This window comes from Carassius auratus, chromosome 35, assembly GCF_003368295.1.
Source record: "Carassius auratus strain Wakin chromosome 35, ASM336829v1, whole genome shotgun sequence".
Lineage (NCBI taxonomy): Eukaryota > Metazoa > Chordata > Actinopteri > Cypriniformes > Cyprinidae > Carassius > Carassius auratus.
The window spans coordinates 15,767,032-15,782,238 of NC_039277.1; the positions used below are offsets into that span (position 1 = coordinate 15,767,032).

Consider the following 15,207-nt stretch of genomic DNA (forward strand, 5'->3'; position numbering starts at 1 on the left):
TTAACAGACATTCTGAAATGCCATTGGTGGAGGAGCGCCAGATCAGCTCCTGATTGGCTGCCACCTTCACAAAGTTTCTAGAAGGATTACACACACGTATTTTTAACTTATATAGTCATAAACTCGACATTAAGAGTTTATGACTATATAAATATAAAATAAATATATTTTTAAATATAATAATAATATTATTATATTTATAATATCTAATACACATTCTATAATTTGCCTTTAGTATGTCCGTGACCCATCAAAAAAAAAAAAAATAAGCCTAGCATAAATGTAAAATGTATATAAATCTTATATTTTTATTTAGTCTTTTGATATTTTTGTTGAATTAAACTAAATGCAAATAAAGAAAGAAAGAATATAAATAAAGTAAAATAATAATAATAGCCTAAAGTAAAATATATATATAAATATAATAATAATAATAATAATAATAATAATAATAATAAACTGCAACAAGTAAAGTAAAGACTTGTCAAGTTCTCATATCAGTGCTTTCAAAATGATTAAACATTAAGCAGTAAAAAAAGCAAAGGCAACAATAATTCTTTGTTTCTGGCACCTTTGACACACCATGCAAATGAGTCATGTTTGTATTAAATCTAGTGACATTGCGTGCAAGTCTGACTCGCTTGCTTGCAGTTGTTGATACAAGGGCGGCCACTGTGCCAGTGTTAAACAAGAACTGGTTTGGACTGGTCTCTGATGGAGGCGGCCTCAGCAGCAACGTAATAGCTCTGCGTGTGCGCTTGCTTCTCGACACACATACTTGGGAGTGTTGAAATATTTTATCAGGGCACATTCAGGGCTGTGTGCTGTGAAGTGAAGGGCTGTGAAGAGTTCACAGGGAGTGCGGGCCGTACTATCAGTGTCCACGGCTCTCTCGTCTTACAGATCTGGCCAGTTCAATCCGGCTTCATTGACTTTTACAGGAGCTTATTTTAACCTGATCCATCCATTCAGCCAACCCAAATTGCTCATGTCTGCTTTGACTGTGCATCTTTGCTGTTTTCCCATAAAAACAGTAATCTATCTATATCTCTCTGTCCATCCGTCCGTGCTATTTTCTTATTGTATAAACACATTCTTTATTTGTTCAGGGTAACTTGTGTGGTTAACCAAATTTGATTGATATTTTTAATAATGCTAATTTTCGTGAACACGTCCTCTGAGAAATACACCTGATTGCTTTAGAAAAGGTTATGTAATGCTGGTTAATTTTGTATTGTGCTCAGCAATGACTGGTACGCCAGACATACACACAAAACGATGTTGATTTATGATCTAAATGTCACATAAGCCAGCACTGTGTCAATATATCACACACATGTCCTGTCAAACGTCATCCAAACCGGAGGGGTCCAGAAGTTATAAAAAACGATAGATGAAACCACAGAACATTAGTGTTCTAACTAATGTGACATTTGGATATGATTGTAATGTGGCAGCAACAGTTCTGCTGCATCTGTAGTTGCAGAGGCTGTACTGGTGTGTGAGTGAGATATCAGATGTCCACCGTTCAGCTTCGACTGAACGTACAGCAGTAGTCTGTAATCTAGACAGCAGGCATATGTCAAAAAGCTGCAGGCTTCAGATCCATTTTAGACTTTGCAAACAGTCACTGCAGAGAGTTGATGACAGCTTGTGGTTTGGCAGCAGAACAGAACGCTTCCAAACCAGCTCTTGGATGACTTTTAGCATGCCTCTTAAATGTGAACGATGACCTTGTGTCAAACTAACTCTAACAGATAAACAGCAAAACGGAAGGGAACGGAAGCCTCCGACAACCGCAGGTCCATGAGAAAAGAGCCCATGAAGGTGTGATGGAAGCTTGAATGCTGAAACGCTTTGGATGGGTTCACTGTAGCACTGGTCTGTGACATGTTCCACTTCAGTAAGACCCGTCTGAAAACATGTCACTGCAGGATATGACATACAGGATAGGTACAAGTTGGTATTTGTTGCAGTCAATCGCTGGCATGTCAAGTTTGAGTGATAAAGATGCCCTAGGGTTATTTGAAATTAATATTGAACTCAAACTAGCACATTCATAAGAAATGATAAGAGAAAAACATCACTGCACGTACTTACACCTGAATAACTGAATAACAAAAGTTAGTGTTTAATTTATATTTATAATGTCATCAAATAATGCCAATGTAAAAATGTGATAAAAGCGATATTTTGAACTGTTAACATTCAAAACCAACCAGATTTCACCAAAGTAAAGCAAAAAATCATTGCGTCACAATCTTTAGAACAGACTTAAGAAATGAGGATGTGATTACAATTAGTTATGAAATAATTTGTGATAACAGATTAAACAGATTCGATTCTTGTAATTCTTGTAAAGTATTTTGAATTAGACCTAGCCCACAAAAACAGGTGAAAAATAGAAATGTGTAGTTTCTTTGTTTCAGTGGGTTGTAAATCAGTAATAAATACACAAGCCTTACAAAGTTTGGGGTCAGTAGGATTGATATTTTATTATTATTTTTTTTTAAGGAAATTATTGTATTCAGCAAAGACACATTAGAAGTGAGCAAAAGTGACAGTTAATACATTTCTAATGTTACAAAAGATATTTTAATTTCAAATAAATACCGTTCTTTTGAACTTTATTAAATAATCCTGAAATAAATATTAAAGCAACTGTATGTAGTTTTATGTGACTTGGGATCTGTTGTGACTGATCCACACTCCGGAACAAAAGGGGGCAGTAATGCACCAATAATATGGATGCCAACTGCCGTTAAAAAAGAAGAAGTCGCTGCCATAAAGCTTACAGACCCTAAAAATAGACATTTGGAAAGAAAACAGAAGTACCCATCAGAATGATTTTGTAACTGATATTTCAATGTACTGTTTATTTAAGCAGCACAACTGCTTTTAACTTTGACAATAATAAGAAATGTTTCTTGAAGTCAGCATATTAGAATGATTTCTGAAGGATCATGCGACTCTGAAGGCTGGAATAACGATACAGAAAATTCTGCTTTGCCATCATAAGAATAAATTATATTTGAAAGGATGTTCAATTAGAAAACAGTTTAAATTGTTAAAATATTCCACAATATTGCTGTTTTTACTGTCTTGGTGAGAAATGCTATACTCCAAGATGGCTTTGAGGTCAAAACCAGTTCCACCGACTGGTGCTTTTAAAACTGCTGGTTTTAGCTGGATTTTTCAGCAAGGAATCCCTGTTTGTGAGGAGACGAGAGAATCTCAACAAAGACAGTGAGGGGTAAAAAAAACACATATCCTTTCTCTCAGACGCTCTCATATCTTAAAACAGGAAATGACACGAATCGGCACCTTTCACAAGAACAAACTTTCTGTCTTAGATATATGATTGAGGCCTACAGCTCCTTATGCTCTTCGCTGAGCAGGAGACATCGTTTCAAAATATCAAAGTGCAGCCTCATTCAAACAGTGCTGCATGCACTTTACAGACAATGATCTTCAAATGGTGGAACAGGGAAGGAACTGCCTGTGAAAATGCTGCCTACATGGAAAGTTTAAACAAATGAAAGACTGGAGAAAGTGCAGTTTCATTAGTGCGAATGTTTATTTATGTGCTTCTCTCAAGAGAGAGTTTTAGCTTCAGTAAATTGTCTGTAAGAAATCGATCCGCTGTGAGAAATCAATAGTAAAGTGTAGTTACAGTTTCACATTCAGTGACTCCTATTTAGACAGAGCTTATCATCTATGAGGCAGTTAGGTTCATTTGTTGAGCAGACATTTTCAGTCCTGTCTGAATTGGACGTGTCTGTTTTTCTTGCAAATATTTGGTAAAAATGATGGAGCCATATTTAAAATTTACTGATGGGCTTCTTTACAAACACACAGTTTAAAGACATTAATTGATGGACTGGAGTAGTGTGGTGTGGATTACTTGTGGACTATTGTGACGTTTTTATCAGCTGTTTGGACTCTCATTCTGACGGCACCCATTCACTGCAGAGGATCCATTGGTGAGCAAGTGATGGAATGCTACATTTCTCCAAATCTGTTCTGATGAAGAAACAAACTCATCTATATCCTGTATAGTCTGTGGGTGAGCACATTGTCATCCAGTTTTCATTTTTGGGTGATCTATTTCATTCAAGACTCCATTTACTAATGCACCGTGTTGCCTTTAATTAGTTTTTTTGTCTGAGCATGTGGTGAAAGCTCCCATTAAAGACACATCACACACACTTATTTTACTTATGAGTGAGGGCTGCTACCTCCAGACTTCTTAAATGCCTGACTTGGTTCAATCAAGAGTGTTCTGCACTGAATCATGAGGCCGTGAGGGCAGCTGCTGGTTGTGGATTGGATGTCAGAGCGGGTGATAATCTTCTTTGGCCATCTCTGATTTTATGTACCTCTGTGTGCGTCAGACAGAAACACAGATGTTATTCTCAATACTGTTGTTGTCCTTTAAATGCACATTTTACTAGCACTCTGATGCCACAATATCCTGATGATGTTTATGTTTTCTGAAATCAGCTGTGCAAGATTGAAATGCTGCAGGTGTTAAAGCTGCTGTAAGCAATTTAAGCCATTTTGCAGATGCAACCACATGCCCACACTTTACACAGACATGTAAGCAAAACCTTTTTTTTTTTTTTTTTGTATATATAGGTCATTGTGATTGCTCATAATACCAGGTTCAGAAATATCTGTCAAATAAATAAATGAATATATTTAAAAAATTATATAAAAAAGGTATTTTGAAGAATGTTGTTAGCCAAACAGTTTCAGTTCCCACTGACCTCCATAGACAAAAAATACAATGGAAAACAAAAATGGTTGGTTATCAATATTCTCCAATATATCTTCTTTTGTGTTCAGCCGAAGAAATAAATACAGATTTGGAATGACTGCCCCTTTAATAATTAAAAATTACATACTGCCATAATTATAGATTTCTAGAGATTGGTAGTAGCCAAACATTTGTAAGACCAAAGAAAAATTTCAGATGTTATATGATTATAGTCTGATGATAAAATATTTTATCATTATTTTATTTTCTCTGAGCAATTGATTTAGATGGCCTTTTATGCACAAGCACATATATAGGCTTTTTGTAAAAATATATATATATTTTTTTTAATCCACCAAAAGCAGGTGTTTTTATGCACATTTTGGGAAAGTCATACATTTTTATGCAATTTTGGAAGTTTTATTAATTTTTTCATGCAAGATCTGTATAATCATGGCTGGTTTTACAGTATCCTTTACTTATAACCACAAGAAAAAGTGGAAGAAGTCTAGAATATTTTTTTCTCTTGTAAACCTTGTCGTGAACCAGATGCCCTGAACCATACCCGCACTGCTGATCTCAGCACTCACAGCCTTAAAAAAACATACCAGCAGCAACAGAAAGTGAAAGCGGTTGTTCCTTTTTTGCAGCAGGAGTAATCGAGAGAACATCTTGTTCTGCTGTGAAGCAGCGGGCAGGCGTTAAGTGCACCGAGCCAAGTGGGATAGGGGGAGGAGCTTCACACCTGTGTGAATGACACAAAACAAAGCAGGTTTATTTCAGGGCAAAAAAACAAACCGACTCAAACCAGATATCCTATTACCGAGCATCAGCTTCTTTCTCACATCACACAGAATTTGTGCACCATACTCTCACAAGATAACAATACGTCAGAGATGTACATGCATCTGCACTCATGCCAGGAGATGCTTGCTTGAATTTGTTATATTTATATGATTTTTTTTATTTTATACAGAACGTGTGTATTGAGGGTATAATGTGTAACCTTTAAGCAACCCAGCTAAGAAACAGATGTTCTGAGAACATTTTCTTAAAGTCCCTCTCAAGTGTTCATCAAGGGTTAAAGATGAAAAGGGGTTTTCAAGCATCAAAACAAAAGTTTAATGAAGCTTTATTTATTTTTTCGTGCATTAGAATGTGTCCTGTTTTTTTTTCTGAGCATAAAATAATGACTATCATATAATTTACTGTGATTTACAAAAAAAAAAGAAGAAGAAAAACAAAAAAGAAAAGTCATTCAAACATGTTCCAGAATCATTAGATGGCATCAAGGATCACAGTGGAGGCCCAAAATACTAATTGTCATTTGAAATCTTTACCAATATTTCCCTCTATCCTTCAAACCACTAGGTTTTATCCATTTGTCAGCAATACGTTTTTAATCATTTAAAATATAATACAATTTTGTATGCTCACATACATTATTCTTTTATATATTTTAATACGTACAGGTCAGAATAAGTATGTTGAATGGATCAAATGTTTCAGCACAAATCTACAAATCATCAAGAAGTACACAAGTATGTGGATCATTCATTTTTCATTTGAAGTCATTAGGATGAATGTTCAAAATTTCTTGGTAATGCAAATGTTACAGTAAGGCAACATTCATTCCGTTACTTTTTAATGTTCTCTGAACATTCTGAAACAAGTAAAGGTAGTATTTTGTTAACATAAATGGAAGAACGTTTGTTCATAACTTTGAGAGAGCATTGTCAGAATGTTTCCAAAGTTCTGATTTACTTCCCTGTTTGCAAGAAAGTCTTTTGCATGCAAACACAACCTCCTGATGTTCACCTTTTTGAGGTCGGGTTGTTCCGTTCTGTGATACGGATATTGGATGACCATTTTGTGCCAATTACTGAGCTGTTCCCTGTCTGGCAATCATCTAAACCTTTTTTTCCCCTCATTCATATGCTTTACTTCTTCTTTAATCACTCCCAAATAATTATCTGACAAGCAACCAGATGATTCAAAACTTTCTGACCTATTTGGCAGATTTTACAAAATGATTCAGAGCAAAGTTACTATCCTTTGCGTTAAAGTCAACATAAAATCATATTCACAGCTCTATTTGCTTCAGTAATATGACATATTTTAAGATAATTTTAAGATAAAGTATCACAATTACCTTTTTATTTATTTAATTATTATTATTTTAATATATATTGGATGGTCACAAGCTTCCATACTGGACTCCTCTAATACTAGATTGATTCACTTTTGGGCACTAAAGGCCTTGACTGCTGCATCAGTATTTTGCTTTCTATGTAAACACACTCATTTTGCACAAATGCAGGTTTTTGCACCCGAATGCAGTTTTCACCATCCTGAGCTATCACAGAAGGTCGGTCAGATGGCACCAGAACAACTGGTCTGTTTTTCCTGGCTTCGGGAGAGATTGGCCAGATCCCAGGATCTCCTGTGGCGTCATGATTTGGAATTGTGTACACACAACATCTGCCTTTCCTTCTTTCTCAGCGAGAGAAAACAAGCGAGAAGCCACATGAGCGCATGTGGTCTTTAACCTTCTGCCACAAGAAAAACATCTCCACATGATTATTACTGCAGCGGACGGCCCTGTGAAGTCACACGTCCCTCCTATGTCTGGATAAAAACGGCTTCTGAAGGAGCTTTTATGTGACCTCACATAAAGTGTTTGTAAAAAACTTTTTATCCATTTAAATGTATATTACACATTAAAATTAGACATTAAATACCTGATGCACCATCAACTGCACGGCTGCATGACACATTGTCTTCATCATCCAATGAGAATGCAACAACAATGAGGGGGTGTGTCTAGAATCACGCCACCACTGAGCTGAAAGAACAGGTATTTGGGGAGGAGCTAAAGCAGTGTAAGATGTACTGTACTTACTGTAACTCTGGTTTTCCCACCACGTAACACAATGAATCAGTAGGATAGACTAATAATGCTAGTCCTTTTAAGTACTTGACAACCATTGATTACATCTTAAATTGAACATCAAACAAAAAAAATATATTCAAACAATTTTAAAATGTAAACATTTGGAAGATGATTTTATGCAAAGACTTTTTATTATATAGTATATATTTTTATCATGCAGTAATCGCATGTATTAAAATATCATTAAATATTGTATATTAATATAATATTAAATATTATAAACGGCATATAATTATTTAATTTGTATGCATACTGTATATTAATAATTATAATAATTTAATATTATATTATTATATATATTCCAGGACATATACTGTATCTACAGGACAAATCAACCTTTCTAACTAACGTATCTGTGTAACACATTTCTATAACCTTTATAATAGGCAGATTAAAAAGCAGTCACAGAGTTTTGTCAATGACTTCCTCCATCTCAGAGCAGTACGTCGTATAATTATCTCTTACAACAGCAGCTGTGAAACCTCCGAAGGCTGTCTTCCCTAAATTAATCACACAGACGAAAAAAAAAAAACCCTCCCACCTTCAAAGAGCCCTTCAGTGCTGAAGGCAGCACCCAGCCGCCGGTCTGAACTAGATAGCTCCAGCCTCAGCAGCATCACAGTAGTTCCTCATCTGCTTTTGTTCAGAATGAGCCAGTCATAGCTCCCCCACAGATGCCTTACAAAGCAGTGCACTACAACACTCTATAAAACTGTTTTAGGCTAAATAAAACGTAGTAGTGTGCTTCAAATGACTGGTGGAACACAGCCATACTAGGAAATATTTTTAAAATGATAGATAGATAGATAGATAGATAGATAGATAGATAGATAGATAGATAGATAGATAGATAGATAGATAGATAGATAGATAGATAGATAGATAGATAGATAGATAGATAGATAGATAGATATTTTAGTTAATACACAACATCACAACAGTCTAGCAAAACACAAGCTAGTCCAGATGTTCCAGACGTTCGAGGGTCCTGAGATCCTTGCACTGACTGTCACAAGTAGGCTAATGAAATGAATGGACTGACACATGACCAGCACCGTCCAATAGGAACATTGGGATACACAGACTCTGTTCTAGTACAAAACTCCAGCAGTGGTCTGTCACTGTGTGCACTAGTACTATCAGAACTCAGACTTTATGCTTTCTCTTTCGAGACAAGACATCATGTACTTTCCGAAACCCTCTTCCTTCAGTCGGCGTGCATGCAAGAGATCAGCTTGTGATCATGGAAATTGTGAAAAAGCTGAGTTGCCAGCAACCGCTCACACCTTGTGTGTGTGAGTAGCCTAATGATTATTGAGTCTGTGAACAATTCTGTTGTTTTTTTAACAGGACACCTATCAACTGTCAACGGTTGCCCGGAGGTAATCTTTGTCGTCATGGTAACAGACTGTTCAGGGGCCAGTTGCAAGTTCAGCCAAAACATGAAAGCAGGTTTTGCTGCATTCCACTTTAATGATTAAATCCTGCAAGCGTGTTTTGCATGTTTCCATTTTCTTTGTTTTTAATTTTTGCATGTGCATTTTTTGCAAGTAAGCATGCTTCCATGGTGGTTTGTTTTTCCTGAAGTCAGTATGTCAGATTAAGTTAACTCTTCACCCTATGAGTTTTTCTATGAGGTTAATTAGTACAGCTCATGCACGTCACAGGATTAATCGGTTCAACTTTCAGTTTCAGTCTATAGGGTGTTTTTGTGTGACCTTAAGACCTTTCAAGCTCAAACCCATAACCCCTTCTTGAGACCAGACAGAAACATTTTGTGCTCTTCAGAGGAAGTGGTGAGGGAGCCACCCATCTCACTTCCCTAAACGTGCTGTGAGGATACTGCCACCAGTCATGATAATATAATAAAGTGAGAGAATACTAGTATTCTATACATTAATTACATTACACTGTGAATGTGACAAAACCATGTGCAAAGTTTTAAAGAGTTTCTTTGACTCTCTGTTGCAATTCAAGTTAGAAAGGCTCCATGTCAGTGTTGTCATGGTGTAGGGCGTCCTCTATTGGTGATAGACTGTAATCGCCCAAAATCTATTCTTTTTTGTTTTTGCTAACAATTTGCTGTTTAAATATTTTCATTAAAAATTATATTTATTAATATCAAGAGAAAGTAAAAATTAATTAAAAGACAGTTTTATTTCACCAGAGTTTTAGTACATTTTGATTTAATATTGAATCAAATTAATCATTTCTTGCTTTGTATGACGATCTGTAAATCGATGTAATTATTATCATCAGTTTATACTGCATTTACATATATATATATATATATATATACAGACAATGTACGGTGTAGCCTACTTTCATTAGGAAAATAAAAACACAATAACGTTCTCACTTACCAACCAATTTCATAGGTTAAAAACCAGTTAAAAAAAACCTTTGCCTCCAGTTGTTTAGTAAGGTTTGGAAAATTATTAATTGAAAGCTCACATTTGTCTCACTTGATGATTTCGTTGATTTTTTCGGTTTACAAATGTGTTAATTTAGTATAACTGTGACATATTCATGTAATGTAATTTGAATGTACATTACATGATATGTAGTTGTTTTATTGCTTTCTCTGTGTTCAGTCGCAACATTGTTCTTTCTTTTTTTTCTCTCTTTCTTGTGTCTCAGGTCAGAACACAGCCCATTCCCTTTGAAGTACTGGGATAAAACCTAAATAATACATCTTTAAACACTAATAATTACTACTATCAGTGAGAAAATTTAATAAAACTAGTAAATACAAATCACACACTTGAAGTCTGCCATTCATTTTGATAGCACTTTAGCCTATAGAAGAATACAACCAATAATAACACAAAGTGTTAACACATGTAACTGATGAGGCTATGGATCCAGTGAAAATGAAAATATGCACTGATACAGTGCACAGTAGAAATATAGTAAAAGTGATATGTTAGATTAAAAAGTATATGTAGTACAACTTAAAGTAAAGTGAATAATATGAAAAGCGAGGACAACGGTACAATAACATATGAGATATAATAGATTTATTAAATTCTATGTATAATATGAATAATACCATAATAAATAACTGAACAACAATAGGTTAATAATAGCAAGAAGATTATGTAATATAAAGGGTGGAATAATACAGAATAGATAAAAATGAAGAATAAATTAATAGTAAAATAAATAGTAAAATAAAAAAAATTGAAATGTAATTTTAAAATACTAATTATTAATCAAATTAAGACACAACTAATGATACAACACAAAAATATTGTGGACATGAGTTCCAAATTGTGTTTAATTAATGAGCTCCTAAAGTATAATATATACATGTACTCACACACACACACACACATTCAGAGGATTTTATATTTTGATTCAGATCGGGACCTCGGAGCCTGTTCGCGACTCGGTTGATTCAGATCGGCACTTCGGAGCCTGTTCGCGACTTGGTTGATTCAGATCGGCACTTCGGAGCCTGTTCGCGACTCGGTTGATTCAGATCGGCACTTCTGAGCCTGTTCGCGACTCGGTTGATTCAGATCGGCACTTCGGAGCCTGTTCGCGACTCTGTTGATTCAGATCGGCACTTCGGAGCCTGTTCGCTACTCGGTTGATTCAGATCGGCACTTCGGAGCCTGTTCGCGACTCGGTTGATTCAGATCGGCACTTCGGAGCCTGTTCGCGACTCTGTTGATTCAGATCGGCACTTCGGAGCCTGTTCGCGACTCGGTTGATTCAGGTCGGCACTTCGGAGCCTGTTCGCGACTCGGTTGATTCAGATCGGCACTTCGGAGCCTGTTCGCGACTCTGTTGATTCAGGTCGGCACTTCGGAGCCTTTTCGCGACTCGGTTGATTCAGATCGGCACTTCGGAGCCTGTTCGCGACTCTGTTGATTCAGATCGGCACTTCGGAGCCTGTTCGCGACTCTGTTGATTCAGATCGGCACTTCGGAGCCTGTTCGCGACTCGGTTGATTGAGATCGGCACTTCGGAGCCTGTTCGCGACTCTGTTGATTCAGATCGGGACTTCGGAGCCTGTTCGCGACTCGGTTGATTGAGATCGGGTCTTCGGAGCCTGTTCGTGACTCGGTTGATTCAGATCAGCACTTCGGAGTCTGTTTTTATTATCGTGTGACGGTTTGTAGGTGTCCAATCTGTCGATGAGTCAGGTATGTTTTCTTCTGTCCTGGTGTGAGAGTTATGAGAGTTGCCCGCTCCAATATGGCGGCGACGTTGACGTGCGGTCGAGCGGCCAATGAGGCGTCTAGGTATTTATATGTCTATGTCTATTATGATTAACCATACATCATTACGTCGTGACTATTAATTAAGACCGCCCATTCCTGGACCAGCCCTCCAATCAAACAGGCTCAAACCCAGGTCTGTTTCCAAACAACCAATCACAATTAACGTTATCCGGACGCTCAGACCTTCACAGCCAATCGGAAACGTTTCCTTGACAGTCAACTAGCAACGCGCTGCGCTTGGCGTCTGTTTTGTGTTTGCAGCACTGCAGTAGCTGATTAGCTCGACTGGAGAAACCGAACTGTAATCTCGTTGGTCTGATTTGATTCTCTGTATCAGTTATTTATTGCTAAACTGTAAAAATGAGCCTAACTCTAAGGTAATGTGGTGTTTGATCGATAGAGGTTTTATTTAGAGACCAATTGTTGGTGTGTGTAGCATTACTAGCCGGTGTATGTGAACTGTTGACACTGTGAGAGAGAGAGTGTGTGTGTGTTTGAGAGAGAGAGATTTGAAGGGTATCTGAACTAATGGAAAATTAATAAGGTGGCTGATTTGTGCTTTAAGGACTGACCTTACTGCTGATAAGAATAAGAGGAAGAAAAGGAAAGAACTTACTGAGGAGCAAAAGGATGAAATCAAGGAGGCGTTTGAGCTCTTCGACACAGACAAAGATAAAGAAATAGATTATCACGAGTTAAAGGTAAAGATATAATTTTAGAAACGGAACACACATGTGCAGTGACTATTCATCAGTTTAAAAGTGAAAAAATTAAAGGAATAATTGACCCCAAAAATGAAAATTTGCTGAGCAAATAATGTAATACTATATTTCTCCAAATCTGTTCTGATGAAGACAAACTCATCTACATCTAGGATGGCCTGAGAAGGAGTACATTTTCAGCAAATTATCATTTTTGAGTCAACTATTCCTTTAATGGTGAAATATTAACAGATAACCAAAGACAAACTGAAGTGTTCCTTTTTTTTTAATGCAGTTAACCATAATACCAAAGAGAGTAACCAAATAACATTTTTTACAAATAAGAAAAAAGTTGTATGAATAATTATATAAATATTTAAATCTTTTAACTTTGTCTTAATTTTTAAAATATTTAATTATTTATAAATAACTGTAAGATTAATTAGAGAGGATGACAAGGCACAGTTTCTCAAAACTCTAAAACATTTTTTAATATAGGGTTGTAGTGACTTTGTATTCATTTTGTTCAGTAAACACTTAAAAATGAACCGTAGTAGCTCAAAAATACAGATATTTAAAATCTGTGTCCCAGGTGGCAATGAGAGCTCTGGGTTTTGAGGTGAAGAAAGTAGATGTGTTGAAGATCCTAAAGGACTATGACCGAGAAGGAACTGGGAAAATAACTTTCGAAGATTTCAAAGAAGTGGGTGAGTTGAGTCTATTACTCACTAATAGGTCTTGACAATAGCTATGCTTCCATCCACATTGTATTTATGTGAATTTTGGGATGATGAAAAAATGTGAAGACCGATATGAACCAAGTGATATCATTTTCTTAAAGTGACAGACATGATATTGGAGCGAGACCCAAAAGAGGAGATTCTGAAGGCGTTTAAACTTTTCGATGATGATGAAACGGGAAAGATAAGCCTGAGAAACCTGCGGCGTGTCGCTCGTGAGCTGGGCGAAGACATGACTGACGAAGACCTGCGAGCCATGATTGATGAATTTGACACCGATGGGGACGGAGAGAGTAAGTTGCTGGATTTTTATCTAGGGAGAGGAGAAAAAGTGCTATTTTTATTGCCTCTGATGAATGGAAGTAATTACTGTGCTTTTCCCAGTTGGCCCAAAGTGCTTTTTTCAATTAAGGCACAGCAAATCAATGTATTGCAGCCAACAAAAATGGGAACAGTAGAAATGAAGGCTGAGTTGAAAAATGTTTGTGTGTCCTTTGGCATTGTGAAGAGCTATATGTAATTTAATCAGCAAAATATTAATAATTGTCTGTGCTGTGAGGAAGTAGGTTAAAAGCAAAGTGAATCACATTTGTTCTTGGTCTCTTTCAGTTAATCAAGAGGATTTCATCTCCATCATGACCGGCGACTCGTGAGCAGCTGTGACCCAATGAAAATGTGTGCTGAAGATTTGGCTGACCTTATTTATGAGCAGTAAACCACATTTCAGATGTATGGAATGGTAGGTGCGACTGGTGCTGAAATTCTGGACAGATGCTTGAACTGTACTGGATGTGAAGGACAAATGACATTTTGGGTCATGAATATGAATAGGTTGGTTCAATTTTTATTGGGATATTTTGTATTTGATCATTGCAAATGTGTTATGTCTTGAGTATTAATAGTTTGTGTTGCAACTGTTCATTTTGCATTTGAAATAGCATTGCAGAGTACTATTAATTGTAAATACACAGTAAAAAAAAAAAAAAGAAGTGTGTTTGTATCTTTGACTAAAGTGCAGTGTCATCATCACAGCCATGTTGCTTCTCAAGGACAGCATGGGATAAAACAATGCTAAATACATCTATTAAATTAAATTATGCTGCAATAGCATATTTATTCAGCTGGTCCATTTCTTTTTTTTTTTTTAGAACAAGATTTTTCAGTCTTGGCCAAAAGAGGGAGACATTATTTAAAGAAAAGTTCAGCTGTTGACTGCAGTTGGATGTTATTATAATCCAGGGCAAAGAGAGATCGCTGTTCAAAAAGATCGAAACTTTTAACAAAAATATAGTTCTTAATAATACACCTTTAAAAATAACAAAAATAAGGTATGAATATAATACAATCAGAATCCTTGCAAAGTCAAGGAAACTCGTGAAGAAAATCTGTGGCAGAATGTGTGTGTGAAGTACACTCTTCAAAAAATCTTTTTTCAAAGAGCTGCTCGGGTTCATTGGAAAAGTTTAACATCTACAAAAGTTTTGCTCCTTGGCTCGATCCTGGGCCAGATGTCTGCCTATGTGGGATCGATTCAGCTGTCAAAACAGTGTGACGGTGAGATGACAGGAAGGCTTTAAATGGATGAATGTGTTGAGCATCACCTCTTATAACACTATCCAAAATGAAACGTGTGACTGCCGCAGCTCTGCAGAGGCTGATCGATGACTCCAGGCGTATCTGTACTGCTGTGAGGATAATTTGGTCAGTGTGTCTCTGTCTGGAAGCAGAGGTGGCTCTGTATGAGGTAATGACAATCAACTACACACAACATCATCATGGATACAGTTCAGCAGATCACTATAAAACCATGTGTGTTAACCTG

General features: G+C 36.5%; 1 protein-coding gene and 1 long non-coding RNA gene across 2 annotated transcripts; one reads left to right on the forward strand and one right to left on the reverse strand.

Annotated features, from left to right (window-relative positions):
• Positions 1–2,645: 2,645 nt before the first annotated feature.
• On the reverse strand, positions 2,646–8,493 carry LOC113054610 (uncharacterized). The gene is made up of 3 exons (XR_003277403.1): positions 8,254–8,493; positions 5,368–5,504; positions 2,646–4,381 (listed from the first exon to the last, which is right to left on the reverse strand). It is a non-coding gene; the product is annotated as an uncharacterized LOC113054610 (long non-coding RNA).
• A 3,648-nt stretch (positions 8,494–12,141) lies between these two features.
• Positions 12,142–14,447, forward strand: LOC113054605 (centrin-3-like). Its single transcript, XM_026220265.1, has 5 exons — positions 12,142–12,321; positions 12,510–12,645; positions 13,238–13,352; positions 13,487–13,678; positions 13,995–14,447. Exons 1-5 carry the CDS (start codon positions 12,305–12,307, stop codon positions 14,036–14,038), a joined length of 504 nt encoding a protein of 167 aa, XP_026076050.1. The 5' UTR covers positions 12,142–12,304; the 3' UTR covers positions 14,039–14,447.
• Positions 14,448–15,207: the final 760 nt, after the last annotated feature.